The sequence below is a fragment of the Eretmochelys imbricata genome, chromosome 21 (assembly GCF_965152235.1).
Source record: "Eretmochelys imbricata isolate rEreImb1 chromosome 21, rEreImb1.hap1, whole genome shotgun sequence".
Classification (NCBI taxonomy): Eukaryota; Metazoa; Chordata; order Testudines; family Cheloniidae; genus Eretmochelys; species Eretmochelys imbricata.
Genome location: NC_135592.1, coordinates 15,329,457 through 15,350,831, shown reverse-complemented (window position 1 = coordinate 15,350,831; position 21,375 = coordinate 15,329,457). Strand labels below are relative to the sequence as shown.

The 21,375-nt window shown below is 58.9% G+C and overlaps 1 protein-coding gene across 1 annotated transcript in view; it reads right to left on the bottom strand.

The window, feature by feature from the left end:
- Positions 1-21,375, bottom strand: part of NAV1 (neuron navigator 1) — a 203,479-nt gene that overhangs the window by 88,765 nt on the left and 93,339 nt on the right. The window contains exon 4 of the mRNA XM_077839105.1: positions 7,069-7,171. Coding sequence (XP_077695231.1) covers positions 7,069-7,171 — 103 coding nt within the window. The remainder of the gene's footprint in view (positions 1-7,068; positions 7,172-21,375) is intronic.

Here is a 21,375-nt window from a genome sequence, read left to right as displayed (position 1 = left end):
ATAGCAGAGGGAGTTGTACGGCTAGATGGAGGCGCATGGGCCTCTGAGAGCTGTGGCGTGGAGCAGCAGAGGAAGCCCTAGGCTGGAAAAGCAGAGGGGGCCGGGGGTGCAAGTCAGGATTGAAGGGCATCAGCAGAGCGCTGGGGTGGGGGCAGCCCAAGGCTGGAAGAGCAGTGCGGGGAGCAGGTCAGATTGAGGGGCATCAGCAGAGTGGTGGGTGGAGGAAGCTCGCACAGCCCCTGCCATGCACTCAAACCAGCCTTTTACTTCCTTATTTTTGTATCAGCCAAATTCCCCAGCCCCTCCAATCTGTACCGCACTGCACACACACTGCACTTCCTTCTGCTGCCCAGAGCCCGCCTCCTTCAGACCGGGGAGTCTCCACGGAGATGCCTCCAGAGGCTCGGGATGCCTGCAGGTGTGGTAGGCAGCGGATGGAGAGACTTCGCTGACTCGGCCCTGGCTAAACCAGGGATTGTCCCCATGGTCTGTTTCGCTGGCCCATCAGGCAGCGCAAGGCCATGACCAAAGGGAAACTGGCCTGAAATCCAAGGGCATTTGCAAAGGCACAGAGCAGACACAACCTCGCCCATTGCCCTGCCCTGCTGGGATGTAGGGGGACGGGGAGTCCCGTCCCTGCAGTTACTCAGTGCTTCGCTCCTTCAGCTGAGAAGCTGAGTGAGTCAAGTCTGAGCTGCATGGTGGGGTGATGGCCGCTTTGGGACATAATCCCATCGCGCCACCAGAGCAGAAGAGGCCAGGGTGCGAGGGGGGGAGAACTGCTGGCTAAGTTGCAGGAGTCGGCACTCCACTGTGGGGTTTTGGGGGAACCCCCAAACCTTAGCTGCAGACCCAGGCAGCGAGCAAAGGGCTTTCACCACAACTCCTCGGTGCGCATCCACATTCCCCCCTGATGGGTGCGCAACCGGGAGCGGACTCAGCGATCCCAGGGCATGGGGCACCCATGGAGAAGCAGGGTTGGGAGCAGCCGCGTTGGAGGCTGGGAGAGGCGCTAGACATTGATCGGCGATGGAAGAAAAGCCTAGGAGCCCTGCCCCAAACCTTGCACCAACGTTTTCCACAGTCTGCGGTACGGCTGGCAATTTGCACACTTGTCTCCTGCAGTGTGACTCACGCGCACGGCGCTCTTAGCTCATGATCTCAGCCCACATGCAGGGCGCTCAGCAAACGCTCATGTGCAGGCCGTTCTCTCACACGGCGTCTGTTGCACTCAGTGTGCAGGTTTGACTGCCTGTGCACTGATCTTGTTGTGCCCATTCTGGCCGGTGCACGAGCCTTGTTCCAGCAGGAGGCTCTCAGGGCTAACACGGACCTTGTTCCCTTGACTCGTGCCTGCGTTCTCCGCTTGGGCCCTTGGCCGCTGGCTCAGATTTCCTGCACATCCAGCGCCCTGGCTCGTATTGCCTGTGTGTTCTGGTCCTGGCCCCCGATGGTGATTTCAGTGCACTTGGCTCTTGTGATGGACTCTTGCACCCTTGTGATTTTCAAGTGCTCAGCTCCTGCACCGTGGCGTGTGTGCGTTTGCGGGTCCGGCTTGCTCACGGACAACGGTATACTCTGCTCGTGCACATGGCTCACAGTTTCTGTGCAGTTGGCACGTGCCCCCCTGGCTTGTGCTGGGGGTCCCCAGTGCAGGCACGTTGCACTCTCCGAGGGCTTGGCTAGTGTACACCTGTCTCCTGTTCTCTGTGCAGACCCCTGGATGTGTTCTAGTCTGGGCCCGACTGGCTGGTGTTTCCGGAGCTCTCAGCTCCCGTGCATCTGGCGTGTGACAGCTGCATGCTTGGCCTGTGCTTGCTGCATAGAAATGCAGGGCTGGAAGGGTTCTCAAGAGTTCATCTAGTCCATTCCCCTGAGCTGAGGCAGGATTAAGTATCTTAGACCATCCCTGACAGGTGTTTGTCTAACCTGTTAGCAAAAACTTCCAATGAGGGGAATTCCATAACCTCTCAAGGTAACCCGTTCCTGAGCTTAGCCACCCGTAGACAGGTTTCCCTAACATCTAACCTGAATCTCTCTTGCTGCAAACTCAGACAATTCCTTTCGCCCAACCTCGGTGGACAGGGAGAACAACTGATCACCATCCTCTTTATAACATTATTTAGCTATCTGAAGACTTCTCAGGTCCCGTCTCAGCCTTCTCTTCTCTAGATTAAACGTGCCCATTTCTTTCAATCTTTCCTTGCAGGTCAGATTTTCTAAACCTCTGATTGTTTTTGTCCATATGTGGCAAAACGTTTTTGTCCATTCAGTGGCTGGGCCCCCCTCTGGCCTCTCTCCATATGTCCACATCTTTCTCAGGGTGTGGTACCCACAGCTGGACACAGTTCTCCAGCTGAGGCCCGACCACTGCTGCGCAATCCCTGCCTCTTGCTCACAGTCAGCTCATGGTTTCTGCAGGTTTGGCTCCTGACCCTCAGCTCCTGCTTTCGGGGCTGCTGTGTTTTCTGGGCTCGCCTCAGGGGCTGGTGCAAGAGCAGGGCAAGCGTTCTCTATCTGCTCCCCTTGTGCGGCCTTGGTGCTCAGCCCGTGAGCTCCGCAGCTCGTGCACAGATGGCTCCTTTCAGTTAGGTCTAGCTCACCCCACTCCGGGCACCAGTGTCTCTGTGCACACGGTGCCCAAGGGAATAAAGGTGCATGGAGCTGGGCCAGGCTCCTGCTTGCAGGAAGCGGTTGCTAGTGAGCTGCCAGCTAAACATTAAGCAAAGCAGATGGGCTGGAGCCCTGCCCTCCTCCCCTCCTGCCCTGACTCATCTCGGGTGGAGCTCAGCAGGCAGCTCTCCCTCTCCCCAGTGCCCTCACAGTGATCCAGCGTGAGGCTCTGGTTACGCAAGATGGGAAGGCACAGCCACCGGATAGCAGGAGAATGGAGGGGTGGAGCCTTCCCCTCCGACTCCTCACCCCGAGCACCCATAGACAGAGGCCTGGCGTTCCCAGGGATGGGTGCGATGGTTGATTGATTTGTTTTGATTCATGGACAAATGAAGAAAAGAGTCGCTCCAGGGCTCTAACACCTCTCCGTGGCATTGCCCTCCGGTTGGCACAGCAGCTGGAAAATGGAAGGGTTTGCCAGCTTGCTCTGTCTTCAGCTCCCCGAGGTGGAGACAGGGGCCACCCTCACCGTACACCTCCCCGCCCCTCCCGCCGGGGCAGGGAGGGTCCCACGGCCCTGACAGGTCTCAGCTCAGATAGTGACACCATGCTGTGCAGAGATCTGACAGTGGGCACCTGGCTGGGAGCAGTCGCTCACGTCCCAGGCCTCCAGGCAGCCGCAGAAGGGATCTGGCCAGGAGCCTCCCTGTCTCTCAGCCCTGTCCCCGGCTCCTTGCTCGCTGCAATCCAGCTGGCTGCCTTGACCCCTCTCATTCCCATCACTGGCCTCTCTGCCGTTATCACTTGGCCGCTGATTCCATGGACTCAGCAGGGAGCTAACCCTGCCCGCGCTCCCTCCCGCCGGCCACCCCTCGCCAGGGCACGGCCTTTTCCTGCTCCGGTAGCTCAGTCTCATCACCTCCAAGTGAGACTCCCCCCGAGCCCAGATCCCTGGAGAAGCTGCTGCCACAAGTACTCCTTTTCTTTTTGCTGTCTCTGCATTAGCTCATCTGGGCTACAGAGCCAGGGAGGGGAAAAAACTTACTCAAGTCGGACAGGGCTGCCAGCTCCAAGCTCCGAGGGAAAGGAGCGTGACAAGGCAGCTCCCCCGGAGCTGCGCTGCAATAGGGCCGGAGCTCTGCCCTAGGGGCCAGCTAGCCCAGCCCTCCCGGCTACAGGCCATGCTGGCTAACGGAGCCCCCCAACCCAGCAGGAGCTGAGCCTGCAGCCATTGTTTGGAGCAAGGGGGGCCCAGGCCTTCGTGGGATTGGGCCCAGCATTTCACAGCAAAGGCCCAGGCCCCAATCCCAGCTAGCCAGTGGCAGGAGCTTGGAGGGAACCTGGGGGCGGGGAGATGTGCCTGGCCACTCAGGGGAGAGCTCAGGGTATCATGTTTATTATGAGGGGCATGGTTCTGGGTGACCCAGGAAACTCCATCCCTACCCCTGTGTTAGCAGCTGGTCCAAGAAAGATCCCATTGGAGCAGAAATGATGCCCCCCCTTGTACAGCCAAGTGCTGCCACAGGTAGCCAGCACGGCTCCCTCCTGCCGGCTGTGAATGGCTCGGAAGGGGAGCTGGGTTGGAGCCAGGGGCCCAGCTTCAGCCCAAGCTGCTGCTGCGCAGGGCCTAGGGAAGGCAGCCCTATGGGGCACGATGCAGGCAGGCCAGGCCAGGCATCTCCAGGACAGGGCCCTGGTGCCTAGCACTCAGGGGATGGGTGTGGTTGGCCTCTGATCCATGAGGAGTCTCCTTCCTTCAGCACCAGGACAGCGTGCTGGGTTGGCACAGGGAAAGCCCTGTGCATCTCTGGATGGGAGGCAGGAGCTGGGGACCTGGGGGAATCAGCCCTGCCCGCTGGGTGGTGTTGGGCAGCGGGATGGCACGTTCCCGTGTCTCGCTAGGGGACCTCCCCCCGCCTCCTGGGGGGGCTGCGGGGCTCTCTGAAGGCTCCCGACTTTCTGACTGACTCACTGCATTACCCGGGACAAGTCACTGCCCTGCTCTGTGCCTCAGTTCCCCCCCCCCCCGTAAAAGGGGGTAATAATGATATGGAGCCAGCCATGGCAGAATGCTTTGAGACCCTCCATTGAGAGGCACAGCTTGGCCTTTGCTCTGTGGTGTGGGAAAGGCGATGCAGAGAGCTGCCCTGGTCAGAGGTGGATTCCACCCAGGACCTTCTGCACCAAACGGCTGTTGTAGTTGCTGGGGGCAGCCCCTAGGGGGAGCAGTGACCACGGGACTCCTCACCAAAGCACTTCAATCTCCCACAGCCCTTCTGCTTTCCCTGCTGCTTGTGCTGCCCCCTCCTGGCCACCGCAGGGGCGGCGGGGCTAGTGAGAGCTGTTCGCTGGGCTCCCCGATGAAACACCCTGTTGGCTGAGCCCCTGTTCCAGTGGGAGCCGGAGCGGGGGGAGGGAGGCTTCAAATGGACACAGACCCCTGGGGGTTCCCCTGCTGCCATAACCCCCTAGGTAGCTGTGCTCACCCCTGCTGCTCTGTACTTAACAGCTGGAGTCAAACTAGCTTCCCTGTGTCTCTCTCCTTCTCCACCTGGCCCGACGCCACCCTCTAGTGGCTGCAGCCCCCATTGCAGGCCGAAATGGGTCGTTTCCCGTGCCCGGCTCTGGAGGAATTTGAAGCATATCCTTTCCCTGCTCACTTCTCTCCTCCAAGCCAGATGGGGATTTGGTGGTGTCCTTAAGGAATCATGAGCCCAGTCAAACTTGTGACTCCAGCACCCTGCCCGGGCGAGCCTGGGGAAACCCGTGATTTGGCTCGGGCAAGCAGCTCTGCTTCCACGGTTGGGGAAACACATGGGCTTGCCGTGCCACGGCCTGCAGATTCCATCAGCAACTCATTCCAGTTGCTGGGAGGGCCTGGTATCAGCACTGCCCTCAGCTATAGTGCAACTGCGCAGGAGCAGGTCTCAACACAGAGGGGACTGGACTCCCATTTGGGCTGCTGCTGTAAAAATATGACTGTAGAGGCAGTGTGTCCTAGGGGTTAGAGCACAGGGCTACGACTCAGCAGACTTGAGTTCTAGTCCCTATTATGTGATCTTGGGCAAGTCATGGCCCCTCTCGGTGCCTCAGTTTCCCCTCCCACTAGGTCTGTGTAAACCATAAGCTCTTCAGCGCTAGGGCAATCTCTTAAAACTCTTCCATATTGAAATTTGCACAGATTTAACATACACTTTTTCAAGTCTGTTTATCCCCCTTCATCTCAGCCCCTGTCAACATGACAGGGAGAAGCCATGGTGTCAATTTACAGCAAGAGTTAAACTGGCACAAGCCGCCGGGGGATGCACTGATTCTAAAACAAGCTGCTCTCAAACTGGTACAGATTAAATCTGCTGGGAACAGGTTTAAATGACGCTGAAATAAGTGACCCTTATCCCCAAAGAAGAGGGTTCACGCAGGGTTTTTTTAAACTGGTTTGATCGATTTAACTCAACTAATTGAATTAAACTGCTGCATGCCTGTGTGCAGCCAGGGTCTCCAAGCATCTCCATGACGTTTGCACCAGGACTAAGGGCTTGTCTACATTTAAAACGCTGCACCACTGTAATGCGTCAGTGAAGACACTGCCTACGCTGACGAGGGGGGAGTTCTCCCATCGGCATAGGTACATCACGTCCACAAGGGGCAGTGGGAGGCTGAAGGGAGAATTCTCCTGCCGACCGTAGGGTTGGGTCAGTTTAACTGCACTGCTCAGAGGCGTGGATTTTTCACACCCCTGAGTGATAATTATACTGACCAAATTTTCTAGTGTTGACTAGGCCTAAATTGACTACATTGCTCAAAAGAGTAGTGGAGACATCCCTGCTCAGACTGGAGCTCGGGCTCAGAGACCCAGCCCTCTCGGCAGGATTCGCTGCCAGAGTGGGAACACCAACACGGCTATTTCCGGCCCCGGAGAACTAGCCCTGCAAGCCTGAGTCAGTTGACCCAGGCTCTGAGACTCGTGGCCGCAGGGCTTTTGGGCCCGGCAGATGTACCCTCTGTGGCTGTTGCAGCCCCTGGCACAATGGGTCCTTGATCTCAGCTGGTGCCTCGGAGTGCCACCGAAATACACCTGCTAACGAGGCATGACTCGGAGTGAGTGGTGCCCCAGAGAGACTAGCTGGAGGGATCAGCGAGTGGGGCAGTGAGAGTCATCCCTGAGTCAGAGGCTGGCAGCTCTCCGCACTGGGACAGAGGCCTCAGTGACACAGGGGGGCAGTCAGAGTCTTTCCCCGGGGGCGGGGGAACAGCCCCCCCCCGGGCTGGAGATACTATCGCAGGACGGAGCACAGCCACGTCACTAGCCCCCTGCCCTGCCAGGGTGCCCACCCCTAAGAAAGGGCTCGGCTTTGGGGATCAGACCCAGCAAGGAGCCAGGCTGGAGGAGGAGAGGGAAGGGAGGGGTCAGGTGAGAGAGAGGGGGAGGGGATACAGTGGGCATCGTGGCCTCACCTGTGAGACACCTGGGAGCCTCTCAGGCTGGACATGGTCTCCTCCAGATTCTGCCGAAGGTCCAGCACGTTCTGCACTGTCCTCTTCCTCTGGGACTCGGGGTCTGTAGTGACATGGAGAGCAAAGGCTTTTATAGCCATGGCTGTAGGGAGAGGAGGGTGACACGTGCCCCCTCCATAGCCCCACCCACCCACACACCCCACTCCTGTTCCAGGTGTCCCCACGACGCTCCCCGTGCCATGTGCCCCCTCCCCACTCAGCTGCCCACGTGTCCCTTCCCAGCCCTCCCCACCACCTGTGCGAGCTCCACTCTGCTGCTTTGGCATCACAGAGCCACTGGCCCCCTGCCTGCCACATTCTGTGACAGCTGGAGCCCTCGGCGAGCCATGAGCACAGCCCATCTTCCAGCCAGGCCTGGGTCACCGGACCCGCACCTCGGGGTGGAGGTACCGCACCCTGCCCAGGTCTTGCCAAGGTCCCCAAGGCTGCTTTAGCAGGGAAAGCTTACCTGCCTCTGCCCAAGGCCAGCGCTCAGGAGAGGGAGCGTCTGCCTCCCGGCTCCACCCGGCTTTGCTCCGAGATGGGCCGCAGGGAGAGCACAGGACCAGAACTTCCTAGATTCCAAGGCCAGAAGGGACCGACCATTGGGACACTGCACAGCACAGGCCAGAGAACTGCCCACAACTTAATCCCTAGAGCAGATCTGAGAAAAGACCTCCCATCTGCATTTAAAAATGGCCAGAGATGGAGAATCCGCCACGACTCCTGGTCAATTGTTCCAGCGGTGAATTACCCTCCCTGTTAAAATGTGACCCTTCTTTCCAGGCTGAATTTGTCTAGCTTCAGCCTCAAGCCATTGGATTCCATTAGAGCCATCTCTGCTAGACAGAAAAGTCCATTATCAAATTTGTTCCCCACAGAGGATACTCGCAGACAGTAATTAAGTCACCCCTCAACCTTCTCTGTGTTAAGCTAACTAGACTCAAAGTGCTCAGTCTCTCACTCTAAGGCAGGTTTTCTAATCCTTTAATCATTCCCCAGGCTCTTCTCTGACCCCTCTCCAATTTATCAACCTCCTCCTTGAATTGCGAGCACCAGAGCTGGACACAGGATCCCAGCAGCGGTCACACCAGGGCCAAATACAGAGATGAAAACGCCTCTCTGCTCCTGTCTATGCAGCCAAGGATTGCATTAGCAAGCAGCACAAATCTCAATTGCATTCTAAAGTCAGTCCCAGCAGAGCCACCCCCCCAGCCAGGCACTGGCAGCTTCTGACCCCAGCCCCACGAGTGTGGCAGCCCCCCTCCCCAGCCAGCCAGCACCGGAGGGGAGCTCTGCAGGGCAGGCGTTCTCCACAAGGCCAGCTCACCCTCCTACTCTGCTTTGGCTGAAGCCTTTGCATCATTAGTACTTAGTGTCAGCACTACAGCCCGCCCAGGGAGCAGGGGGAGTGGAGGGAACAGGCACATGGGCTTAAGGAACAAACAGGAGCCAGCAAGGAAATGATGGGGCAGGCTGCCAGCCAACTGAAGGCAGAATGAGTGGCAACAGCTGGCACGCTCCTTCCAAGGGATCTGAGCTGCTGCCCCAGGAACTAGAGCCTGCCATCACCTGCAGGAATCCTGAGCAAACTGCTCCGCCTGCAGCCTGCATACCCAGGGGAGGGGTGCTACCTGGCTGGGTCTCCCTGGGATTGCAAGGCTGGCAATGTCCCTTTGGATGACACATTGCCTCCAGGGAAATGCCTCAGCAGGCCTGCAAACCTACCCTGGCAGCCTGCTGCAGCGGGGTGTGACATCCCTAGACCATTGCCCCGAGCCTGGAGGAAAGGGAGCTCTTAGTGCTCAAGCCACAATCCAGGGCCCATCTCAGTCAGCAGCTCGCTGCTATGTAGATATCTATTTGTGCAGTAGATCAGTAGACAGACAGATGAACTGTACATGTGCATTTTGGAGGACAGGTGGACAAACAGATCCGTATACTAACATCTAGGAGCGTGGATGGAGAGACAGACAGACAGATCTGTACGCTACCCTCTAGGAAAGACTGTCATTATGTTAGGGTTGGATGGCTGGATTACCATCAAGAAGGATAGTTAGATAGATGGATTATGTAGATTAGGAACAAATGGTTTGCACATGGCCTGGTTATAATCAGATTTGTCCTCCCTCCAAACATAGCTACAACACTGTTCCACCTGGTAGTGTAGACAAGACCCTGCTCGTTACCGACAGATAGGTTTGGAAAAAACACAAGAACCTCTCCTGCAGCCCGAACCTTCACCCCTTATTGGAATCAAATCCAAAGGTCCATTTGCCCTGGGGGACTATGATACTGTGAGTCTGGTGGGACATTTGCACTGGCCACGGGACAGCACCTTCTCAGGAGATTCCTGAGCCCCATGGGCAGGCCAAAGTAGGGAGAGGTAGTAAGGGGCACTCCCGCCCCTTTTGGGGCACTGCAGGGCCATGCTGTGCTTTACTCCCAGACCAGAGTACTTAGGCCAAGACTTCCCCCTCGTGGGGCTCAGATTAACTCTTGTACAGAACACAGATTCCCCAGCCCCTCGAGCCCACCCCTCTTCGGCGAGACTTGGTGCTAGGCCAGGCAGGCCTCCTCCCCTCACTTCAGGAGTTACCCTGTGCAGCCCCTGCTCCCGCCTCACACGACGGCGACTGGGATCGCGGGCCCTGCGCGGCCCCTGCTCCCGCCTGACACGACGGCGACTGGGATCGCGGGCCCTGCGCGGCCCCTGCTCCCGCTTGACACGACGGCGACTGGGGAACGCGGGCCCTGCGCGGCCCCTGCTCCCGCCTGACACGACGGCGACTGGGATCGCGGGCCCTGCGCGGCCCCTGCTCCCGCCTGACACGACGGCGACTGGGATCGCGGGCCCTGCGCGGCCCCTGCTCCCGCCTGACACGACGGCGACTGGGATCGCGGGCCCTGCGCGGCCCCTGCTCCCGCCTGACACGACGGCGACTGGGATCGCGGGCCCTGCGCGGCCCCTGCTCCCGCCTGACACGACGGCGACTGGGATCGCGGGCCCTGCGTGGCCTCTGCTCCCGCCTGACACGACGGCGACTGGGATCGCGGGCCCTGCGCGGCCCCTGCTCCCGCCTGACACGACGGCGACTGGGATCGCGGGCCCTGCGAGGCCCCTGCTCCCGCCTGACACGAGGGCGACTGGGATCGCGGGCCCCGCGCGGCCCCTGCTCCCGCCTGACACGACGGCGACTGGGATCGCGGGCCCTGTGCGGCCCCTGCTCCCGCCTGACACGAGGGTGACTGGGATCGCGGGCCCTGCGCGGCCCCTGCTCCCGCCTGAGACGACGGCGACTGGGATCGCGGGCCCTGCGCGGCCCCTGCTCCCGCCTCACACGACGGCGACTGGGATCGCGGGCCCTGCGCGGCCCCTGCTCCCGCCTGACACGACGGCGACTGGGATCGCGGGCCCTGCGCGGCCCCTGCTCCTGCCTGACACGAAGGCGACTGGGATCGCGGGCCCTGCGAGGCCCCTGCTCCCGCCTGACACGACGGCGACTGGGATCGTGGGCCCTGCGCGGCCCCTGCTCCCGCCTCACACGACGGCGACTGGGATCGCGGGCCCTGCGCGGCCCCTGCTCCCGCCTGACACGACGGCGACTGGGATCGCGGGCCCTGCGCGGCCCCTGCTCCCGCCTGACACGACGGCGACTGGGATCGCGGGCCCCGCGCGGCCCCTGCTCCCGCTTGACACGACGGCGACTGGGATCGCGGGCCCCGCGCGGCCCCTGCTCCCGCCTGACACGACGGCGACTGGAATCGCGGGCCCCGCGCGGCCCCTGCTCCCGCCTGACACGACGGCGACTGGGATCGCGGGCCTTGCGCGGCCCCTGCTCCCGCCTGACACGACGGCGACTGGGATCGCGGGCCCTGCGAGGCCCCTGCTCCCGCTTGACACGACGGCGACTGGGATCGCGGGCCCTGCGAGGCCCCTGCTCCCACCTGACATGAGGGCGACTGGGATCGCGGGCCCTGCGCGGCCCCTGCTCCCGCCTCACACGACGGCGACTGGGATCGCGGGCCCTGCGAGGCCCCTGCTCCCGCCTGACACGACAGCGACTGGGATCGCGGGCCCTGCGCGGCCCCTGCTCCCGCCTGACACGACGGCGACTGGGATCGCGGGCCCTGCGCGGCCCCTGCTCCCGCCTGACACGACGGCGACTGGGATCGCGGGCCCTGCGCGGCCCCTGCTCCCGCCTGACACGACGGCGACTGGGATCGCGGGCCCTGCGCGGCCCCTGCTCCCGCCTGACACGAGGGCGACTGGGATCGCGGGCCCTGCGCGGCCCCTGCTCCCGCCTGACACGACGGCGACTGGGATCGCGGGCCCTGCGCGGCCCCTGCTCCCGCCTGACACGACGGCGACTGGGGATCACGGGCCCTGCGCGGCCCCTGCTCCCGCCTGACACGACGGCGACTGGGATCGCGGGCCCTGCGCCGTCCCTGCTCCCGCCTGACACGACGGCGACTGGGATCGCGGGCCCTGCGCGGCCTCTGCTCCCGCCTGACACGACGGCGACTGGGATCGCGGGCCCTGCGCGGCCCCTGCTCCCGCCTGACACGACGGCGACTGGGATCGCGGGCCCTGCGCGGCCCCTGCTCCCGCCTGACACGACGGCGACTGGGATCGCGGGCCCTGCGCGGCCTCTGCTCCCGCCTGACACGACGGCGACTGGGATCGCGGGCCCTGCGCGGCCCCTGCTCCCGCCTGACATGAGGGCGACTGGGATCGCGGGCCCTGCGCGGCCCCTGCTCCCGCCTGACACGACGGCGACTGGGATCGCGGGCCCTGCGCGGCCCCTGCTCCCGCCTGACACGACGGCGACTGGGATCGCGGGCCCTGCGCGGCCTCTGCTCCCGCCTGACACGACGGCGACTGGGATCGCGGGCCCTGCGCGGCCCCTGCTCCCGCCTGACACGAGGGTGACTGGGATCGTGGGCCCTGCGCGGCCCCTGCTCCCGCCTGACACGACGGCGACTGGGATCGCGGGCCCTGCGCGGCCCCTGCTCCCACCTGACATGAGGGCGACTGGGATCGCGGGCCCTGCGCGGCCCCTGCTCCCGCCTGACACGACGGCGACTGGAATCGCGGGCCCTGCGCGGCCCCTGCTCCCGCCTGACACGACGGCGACTGGGATCGCGGGCCCTGCGCGGCCCCTGCTCCCGCCTGACACGACGGCGACTGGGATCGCGGGCCCTGCGCGGCCCCTGCTCCCGCCTGACACGACGGCGACTGGGATCGCGGGCCCTGCGCGGCCCCTGCTCCCGCCTGACACGACGGCGACTGGGATCGCGGGCCCTGCGCGGCCCCTGCTCCCGCCTGACACGACGGCGACTGGGATCGCGGGCCCTGCGCGGCCCCTGCTCCCGCCTGACATGAGGGCTACTGGGATCGCGGGCCCTGCGCGGCCTCTGCTCCCGCCTGACACGACGGCGACTGGGATCGCGGGCCCTGCGCGGCCCCTGCTCCCGCCTGACACGACGGCGACTGGGATCGCGGGCCCTGCACGGCCCCTGCTCCCGCCTGACACGACGGCGACTGGAATCGCGGGCCCTGCGCGGCCCCTGCTCCCGCCTGACACGACGGCGACTGGGATCGCGGGCCCTGCGCGGCCCCTGCTCCCGCCTGACACGACGGCGACTGGGATCGCGGGCCCTGCGCGGCCCCTGCTCCCGCCTGACACGACGGCGACTGGGATCGCGGGCCCTGCGCGGCCTCTGCTCCCGCCTCACACGACGGCGACTGGGATCGCGGGCCCTGCGCGGCCCCTGCTCCCGCCTGACACGACGGCGACTGGGATCGCGGGCCCTGCGCGGCCCCTGCTCCCGCCTGACACGACGGCGACTGGGATCGCGGGCCCTGCGCGGCCCCTGCTCCCGCCTGACACGACGGCGACTGGGATCGCGGGCCCTGCGCAGCCCCTGCTCCCGCCTGACACGACGGCGACTGGGATCGCGGGCCCTGCGTGGCCCCTGCTCCCGTGTTGGTGAGAGTCATGCAGCATCTTATTGGCTGCCTTTCCTCCCCGCCCGCTGAGCCAGATTCTTAGCTCCCCTGGATTGCCCCACGTCGGCTTGGAGAAGTGCGCTGCCGGATTGAGTGCGGGAGCGGTGCATGTTTCACGCTGGCTGGGTCAAGCAGGGTTTAACCGAGTATAAAAATGGCCATTTGATTGTCATTGTCTGCCTGGACGAATGACTTCACTGCCCGATCGATGGCACCATTGATTTCCAGATGGCAGAGCCCCAGCATGCCAGGGGCTTGGTGCGGGCTGTGAAGCCAGAGAGGTGAAGCTGGGCAGAAGGGAGGGGATCTGTGGGTCCCGTCCTTATGTTGGAGCAGGGCGTTATATTCACGATCTACGACCTCACCTTGCAGGGTCGCTGCTGTTCCTGTTCAGCAAAGCCATGGTCATACGGGGAAGCTCTCTGGCCCTGCACTTAACCCCACCAGAAAGCAACATGGCCAGGGGCCCCCTGTAACCCCCCTGTCAATCATTATATACCCTTGCCCTTCCACCCGCCAAGGTGATCCGGGTAAGTGCACTGGAGTCTTGCCAAAGCTCCCAGCCCTCCCAGATCCCAAGAGACCGGCCCTTAGAGTCACTGCTCTGATTCCTGGCTTGTGCCTCACAACAGAGCTCCGGTACGAAACTGCAGAAAAACCTGAGTGTCTCTGGATTAAGTTTAGAAGCGTGAGCAACAAGAGTGATGTAGTGGTGGGAGTCTGCTATAGACCACCGGACCGGGGGATGAGGTGGATGAGGCTTTCTTCCGGCAGCTCACGGAAGCTACTAGATCGCATGCCCTGATTCTCATGGGTGACTTTAATTTTCCTGATATCTGCTGGGAGAGCAATACAGCGGTGCACAGACAATCCAGGAAGTTTTTGGAAAGCGTAGGGGACAATTTCCTGGCGCAAGTGCTAGAGGAGCCAACCGTGGGGGCGCTTTTCTTGACCTGCTGCTCACAAACCGGGTAGAATTAGTGGGGGAAGCAAAAGTGGATGGGAATCTGGGAGACAGTGACCATGAGTTGGTTGAGTTCAGGATCCTGACGCAGGGAAGAAAGGTAAGCAGCAGGATACGGACCCTGGACTTCAGGAAAGCAGACTTCGACTCCCTCAGGGAACGGATGGTCAGGATCCCCTGGGGGACTAACATGAAGGGGAAAGGAGTCCAGGAGAGCTGGCTGTATTTCAAGGAATCCCTGTTGAGGTTACAGGGACAAACCATCCCGATGAGTCGAAAGAATAGTAAATATGGCAGGCGACCAGCTTGGCTTAATGGTGAAATCCTAGCGGATCTTAAACATAAAAAAGAAGCTTACAAGAAGTGGAAGGTTGGACATATGACCAGGGAAGAGTATAAAAATACTGCTCGGGCATGTAGGAATGATATCAGGAGGGCCAAATCGCACCTGGAGCTGCAGCTAGCAAGAGATGTCAAGAGTAACAAGAAGGGTTTCTTCAGGTATGTTGGCAACAAGAAGAAAGCCAAGGAAAGTGTGGGCCCCTTACTGAATGAGGGAGGCAACCTAGTGACAGAGGATGTGGAAAAAGCTAATGTACTCAATGCTTTTTTTGCCTCTGTCTTCACGAACAAGGTCAGCTCCCAGACTGCTGCGCTGGGCATCACAAAATGGGGAAGAGATAGCCAGCCCTCTGTGGAGATAGAGGTGGTTAGGGACTATTTAGAAAAGCTGGACATGCACAAGTCCATGGGGCCGGACGAGTTGCATCTGAGAGTGTTCCGGTATACATAGAATCATAGAATCTCAGGGTTGGAAGGGACCTCAGGAGGTCATCTAGTCCAACCCCCTGCTCAAGGCAGGACCAATATCCAATTTTTGCCCCATATCCCTAAATGGTCCCCTCAAGGATTGAACTCACAACCCTGGGTTTAGCAGGCCAAAGCTCAAACCACTGAGCTATCCCTGCTGAAGGAATTGGCGGCTATGATTGCAGAGCCATTGGCCATTATCTTTGAAAACTCGTGGCGAACGGGGGAAGTCCCGGATGACTGGAAAAAGGCTAATGTAGTGCCAATCTTTAAAAAAGGGAAGAAGGAGGATCCTGGGAACTACAGGCCAGTCAGCCTCACCTCAGTCCCTGGAAAAATCATGGAGCAGGTCCTCAATTGTGAATCAATTCTGAAGCACTTAGACGAGAGGAAAGTGATCAGGAACAGTCAGCATGGATTCACCAAGGGAAGGTCATGCCTGACTAATCTAATCGCCTTTTATGATGAGATTACTGGTTCTGTGGATGAAGGGAAAGCAGTGGATGTGTTGTTTCTTGACTTTAGCAAAGCTTTTGACATGGTCTCCCACAGTATTCTTGTCAGCAAGTTAAGGAAGTATGGGCTGGACGAATGCACTATAAGGTGGGTAGAAAGCTGGCTAGATTGTCGGGCTCAACGGGTAGTGATCAATGGCTCCATGTCTAGTTGGCAGTCGGTGTCAAGTGGAGTGCCCCAGGGGTCGGTCCTGGGGCCGGTTTTGTTCAATATCTTCATAAATGATCTGGAGGATGGTGTAGATTGCACTCTCAGCAAATTTGTGGATGATACTAAACTGGAAGGAGTGGTAGATACGCTGGAGGGGAGGGATAGGATACAGAAGGACCTAGACAAATTGGAGGATTGGGCCAAAAGAAATCTGATGAGGTTCAATAAGGATAAGTGCAGGGTCCTGCACTTAGGACGGAAGAATCCCATGCACCGCTACAGACTAGGGGCTGAATGGCTCGGCAGCAGTTCTGCGGAAAAGGACCTAGGGGTGACAGTGGATGAGAAGCTGGATATGAGCCAGCAGTGTGCCCTTGTTGCCAAGAAGGCCGATGGCATTTTGGGATGTATAAGTAGGGGCATAGCGAGCAGATCGAGGGACGTGATCGTTCCCCTCTATTCGACATTGGTGAGGCCTCATCTGGAGTACTGTGTCCAGTTTTAGGCCCCACAGTACAAGAAGGATGTGAATAAATTGGAGAGAGTCCAGCGAAGGGCAACAAAAATGATTAGGGGTCTAGAACACATGACTTATGAGGAGAGGCTGAGGGAGCTGGGATTGTTTAGTCTGCGGAAGAGAAGAATGAGGGGGGATTTGATAGCTGCTTTCAACTACCTGAAAGGGGGTTCCAAAGAGGATGGCTCTAGACTGTTCTCAATGGTAGCAGATGAGAGAACGAGGAGTAATGGTCTCAAGTTGCAGTGGGGGAGGTTTAGATTGGATATTAGGAAAAGCTTTTTCACTATGAGGGTGGTGAAACACTGGAATGCGTTACCTAGGGAGGTGGTATAATCTCCTTCTTTATTGGTTTTTAAGGTCAGGCTTGACAAAGCCCTGGCTGGGATGATTTAACTGGGAATTGGTCCTGCTTCGAGCAGGGGGTTGGACTAGATGACCTTCTGGGGTCCCTTCCAACCCTGATATTCTATGATTCTATGAACACATACACGCCAATTCTGAGCTGACTTGAACTGCTGCTATCTGGAGCTCAGCTACCGCTAATCACTCCTGTGCTATACCGCCAGGCAGCCTGCAATCCCAGCAGCTTTCATGTGTAACCGTTTCCCTGTCACCACTCCTGGGGTCTAGCAGTGGGGCTGCTCGGGGATTCAGTAGGGAAAGTCTGGCTCTACAGACCACTGGGATTTTCCATCCCCTGCACGGGGCTGACTTGCTACCAGGCCTTTCTTCCTCCTCGCCCCAGGAAGATTCCCACACCTCTTCCCCTATCTCGCACCCGAGGTGCGGCTGTAGCCTCTGGCTAGGACGTGTTATGTATGTGGCTGTTACAGGCCAAGTGCAGAGATTGAGGCTCGATAGGTTGCCAGTTCAAAACCCGCTGTGTCGGCCAAGGTGGGGTTGTTGGAAATTTACCAGGACGAGCTCCAGAAGAGGTTGCTGGTCTGATTCAGAGACAGGGCGAGTGTGTGAGGGAATGGGATGCCAGGGCAGATGGGGGATGCAGTCAGTGCCGACCCTTTTCTGGGGGGAAACAGGCAGAAACAACCCAGAAAATGACTTCTGTCCCCTCCGGGCAGAAGGGACTAAGGAGAGGAAGGTGACACCAGCTTAGCCACCCATGGGCAGGTACAGGCCAAAGCCCCCCACAGATCAGGGAGCAGGGTGTGGCTGGGGAACCCCTTCACCTGGTGCTGGGCATTTGGGTATAACTCACCCCGGGCTGGCCTCAGCGTCAGCAGACCATACGAGTGGCTTGAAGACCCTCTGGCTTTGCACTGAGCACAGGCTGGCCGGAGCGGAAGGTCGGGTGTCTCCATCTCTGAATGAGGATCATCCTCTGCAGGCCGAATCCTGCCCCCTTCCCCTTGGCTCAGTCCGAGTCCGTGCCAAGCCGGATCCAATTCAGCAGGGCTCCTGTGCCGGCTCTGGGCAGAGACCCGCAGGGATGTGTGGAAAGCCTGGGGAGCAGGTGCTTGGCACAGTGGGAGGTGGGACCTGCATTAAGTCTCCCCCTTAAAGCAATCACAAGGCAGACCCTCTCCCCCATGCCAGCTGTTAACGGCCGTGACGCCAGTGATTTGATCCACAATTTCCAGCCCTTTCAGTCGGGGCTGGTTTTTTTCTCATTCAAAAGTACTGACAATTTAGTTGACAGGCAGGTCGGTGGTGGTGGGGGGCGATAATTATGGCTTCTTTTAATGTAATGTGGCAACCAATACTTTTGCAATTGCCATGGTAACGCACAGAAGCTACATGTAAACAACAGCTAAGTACCCAGCATGCAACGGAACATCTGCATTGGGAGGCGGAGGTGGGGGGAGGGCTTGCCCACTCTGTATAAATAATACAGGGAGTATTGTGCTTTGTCAGGAGGCGACATGAGCGATAGCAAAACATACACACACTGTTATACACGTGTATTACACGCACCCCCATACAAAACACAGGCAGGGTAATATACACACAGTAACACTCTCCCACACAAAACCAAGGATCTCTTAGCCACAGCATCGCAGTGGGAACTCATGTTCATTTGCTTCTTGCCATGACCCCAGAACCCTTTTCCGACTCACTGCTTCCCCCACCTTACTTGGGTGACCTATAGTCTTGGTTCCTAGACGCATGACCCTGGATTTGGCTATCTGAAAATACACATCGCTCAGGTGAGCCTAGGTCACTGGGCAGCACTAAACTGTCCTTACCACTGTTTACCATGTCATGCCACTTCTACCCCTGTTCAAAGATACGTTTAATCCACCGAGTCGCTGTGTGAGGTCAAGACACGCAGTTCCCTTGAGGAACCTTGATATCACCTCCAGGTTGCGTATTAGCTGGCAAGACCAAGCTTCAAATGTAGCCAGTGCCTATCTTGTGATGGATCCAACAGTCCAGCCCCCTGGTTTTGATCATTCACACCACCAGATGTGTTGCTAATGGCCACACTTCATTTTGGCTGCTATGCAGGGCACATCCTGGCAGGCTGCATCCATTGGCGAGGGCTGTCTGGCTCCTTCATGGACTTGCAGAATGCCCTTCCCTGCACTCCGGCGTGGGTAAGACACTTAGATGAACGCACTTGACTTGACCATCTATATAAATGCAATCACAACATATATATTGCGACAGGGTCAGGCCAGATGGCTATAGGAGAGTAATAGAAGGCAGATATATTAGCCCCAGGTTAAGTAGGTCCCTTTTCCCTGGATAAGGTAACAGGGAAGGTTCCAGAACAATCAGGAACTTTCTGGAAATAATTAAGGCAAACAGGCTGATTAGAACACCTGCAGCCAATCAAGAAGCTGCTAGAATCAATTAAGCCAGGCTAATCAGGGCACCTGGGTTTTAAAAGGAGCTCACAAAAGTTTGTGGTGTGTGTGCGAGGAGCTGGGAGCAAGAGGCGCAAGAAGCTGAGAGTGAGAAGGCGTACTACTGGAAGACTGAGAAGTACAAGCATTATCAGACATCAGGAGGAAGGTTCTGTGGTAAGAATAAAGAAGGTGTTGGGAGAAGGCCATGGGGAAGTAGCCCAGGGAGTTGTAGCTGTCACGCAGCTGTTACAGGAGCCAGGAGTGGGGTTGGGAGAGCTGACACCTTTGCCTGGGAAACTGGACAAAGGCTAGAGGAGGAGCTGGGGGAAGGGGGAGAGAGCCCCCACCGTGTACTTGAGCAAGAAGTTGCTACCCTGAGAGCAGAACTACACGGCCATCGAGAAGGAATGCCTGGCCGTGGTGTGGGCCATTAAGAACCTAGAGCCATATCTCTTCGGGCGACACTTCACCGTGTACACCGACCACTCTCCCCTGACCTGGCTACACCAGATGAAAGGAGCCAATGCCAAGCTCCAGAGGTGAAAGGATGTGCCAGCATGATAGCGGATGTGTTGTCCCAGAGAAGGGGACCTGAACTTCCCCAGGTCACTGGTCACAGTGACCCCACTCAGTTCAGTCTCAAAGGGGGGAGTCAGGGCCCTGCACCCCTCTTCCTGGGATTAACCGTGACTCTCAGCCAGCAAGTAAAACAGAAGGTTTATTGGACAACAGGAACACAGTCCCAAACAGAGCTTGTAGGTACAACCAGGACCCCTCAGTCAAGTCCTTCTTGGGGGCAGCTTAGACCCCAGCCTTGGGGTTCCCTGCGTTTCACCACCCCGCTCTAAACTGAAACCAAAAACCCCGCCAGCAGGCTCTCCCCCTTCCCCCAGCTCCTCCTCTAGCCTTTGTCCAGTTTCCCAGGCAAAGGTGTCAGCTCTCCCAACCCCCCTCCTGGCTCATGTTACAGCCTCAGGTATCTTCCTTCAGGGGAAGTCTCCCATCCCCAATGCCCACAGTCCCAGTGAACCTCCCCTGCAACACTCCCAGGTCAAATCTGCCCCACTCCCTGCTGCGTCACATCTCTCCCCCCTTCGAGACTGTGACCAGTGACCTGGGGAAGTTCGGGGCCCCCTCTCCGGGACAACGCATCTGCTATCATGTTGGCACTTCCCTTCACATGGACCACGTCCATGTCGTAATCCTGCAGGAGCAGGCTCCACCTCAGGAGCTTGGCATTGGCTCCTTTCATCTGGTGTAGCTAGGTCAGGGCACAGTGGTCGGTGTACACGGTGAAGTGTCGCCCGAAGAAATAGGGCTCTAGTTTCTTAAGGGCCCACACCATGGCCAGGCACTCCTTCTTGATGGCCACGTAATTCTGCTCTCGGGGTAGCAACTTCTTGCTCAAGTACACGATGGGGTGTCTCTCCCCCTTTTCATCCTCCTGCATTAACACTGCGCCCAACCCCGTGTTTGAGGCATTGGTGAACACTATAAAGAGCTTGTCAAAGTCCGGGTTTGCCAGAACCGGTCCCCTGACCAGAGCCTCTTTCAGCGCACAGAGAGTCCTTTGGCACTCCTTGGTCCAGACCATCTTGTCTGGTTTCCCCTTCTTGCATAGCTCAGTGATGGGGCTGGCTATGGCGCTAAAGTGGGGCACAAACCTTTGATAGTATCCCGCCATCCCAATAAAGGCTTGGACCTGCTTTTTGGTTTGGGGGTGAGGGCCAGTCTCTAATCACCTCCACCTTCGCTGGTTCTGGCTTTAGGCAGCTGCTCCCCACCCGGTGGCCCAGGTAAGATATTTCAGCCGTCCCCACCTTGCACTTCTCCACTTTTATAGTCAGCCCAGCTCCCTGGAGTCGGTCCAGCACTTGTCTAACCTGGGACACGTGGTCCTCCCAGGTCTGGCTAAAGACACAGATGTCATCAATATATGCCACGGCAAAACTCTCCATCCCCCTCAGTAGCTGATCCACCAGGCGCTGGAAGGTGGCTGGCGCTCCCTTGAGGCTGAACGGCAGGGTCAGGAACTCATAGAGCCCCAGAGGGGTGATAAAGGCCGATTTCAGCCGGGCATCTGCATCCAGCGGCACTTGCCAGTAGCCCTTTGTAAGATCCATGGTGGTAAGGTACCGAGCTCCTCCCAGCTTGTCTAGGAGCTCAACAGGCCTGGGCATGGAGTAGGCATCAGATACAGTGATGGCTCTGGGCTTCCGATAGTCCACACAGAACCAGATCGACCTGTCTTTTTTGGGGATCAGCACCACTGGCGAGGCCCAAGGGCTGGCAGATGGCTGGATCACCCCCAAAGCCAGCATGTCCCAGACCTCTCTTTCCAGATCGTGAGCCGTTTTCCCTGTGACTCGGAAGGGAGAAAATCACATGGTGGGGGGGGGGGTGCAATTCTGTCTGCATCCGGTGGACAGTCAAATTGGTGAGTCCAGGTGGAAAACAGCTGTTGGTATAAATGCAGCACCCCTCT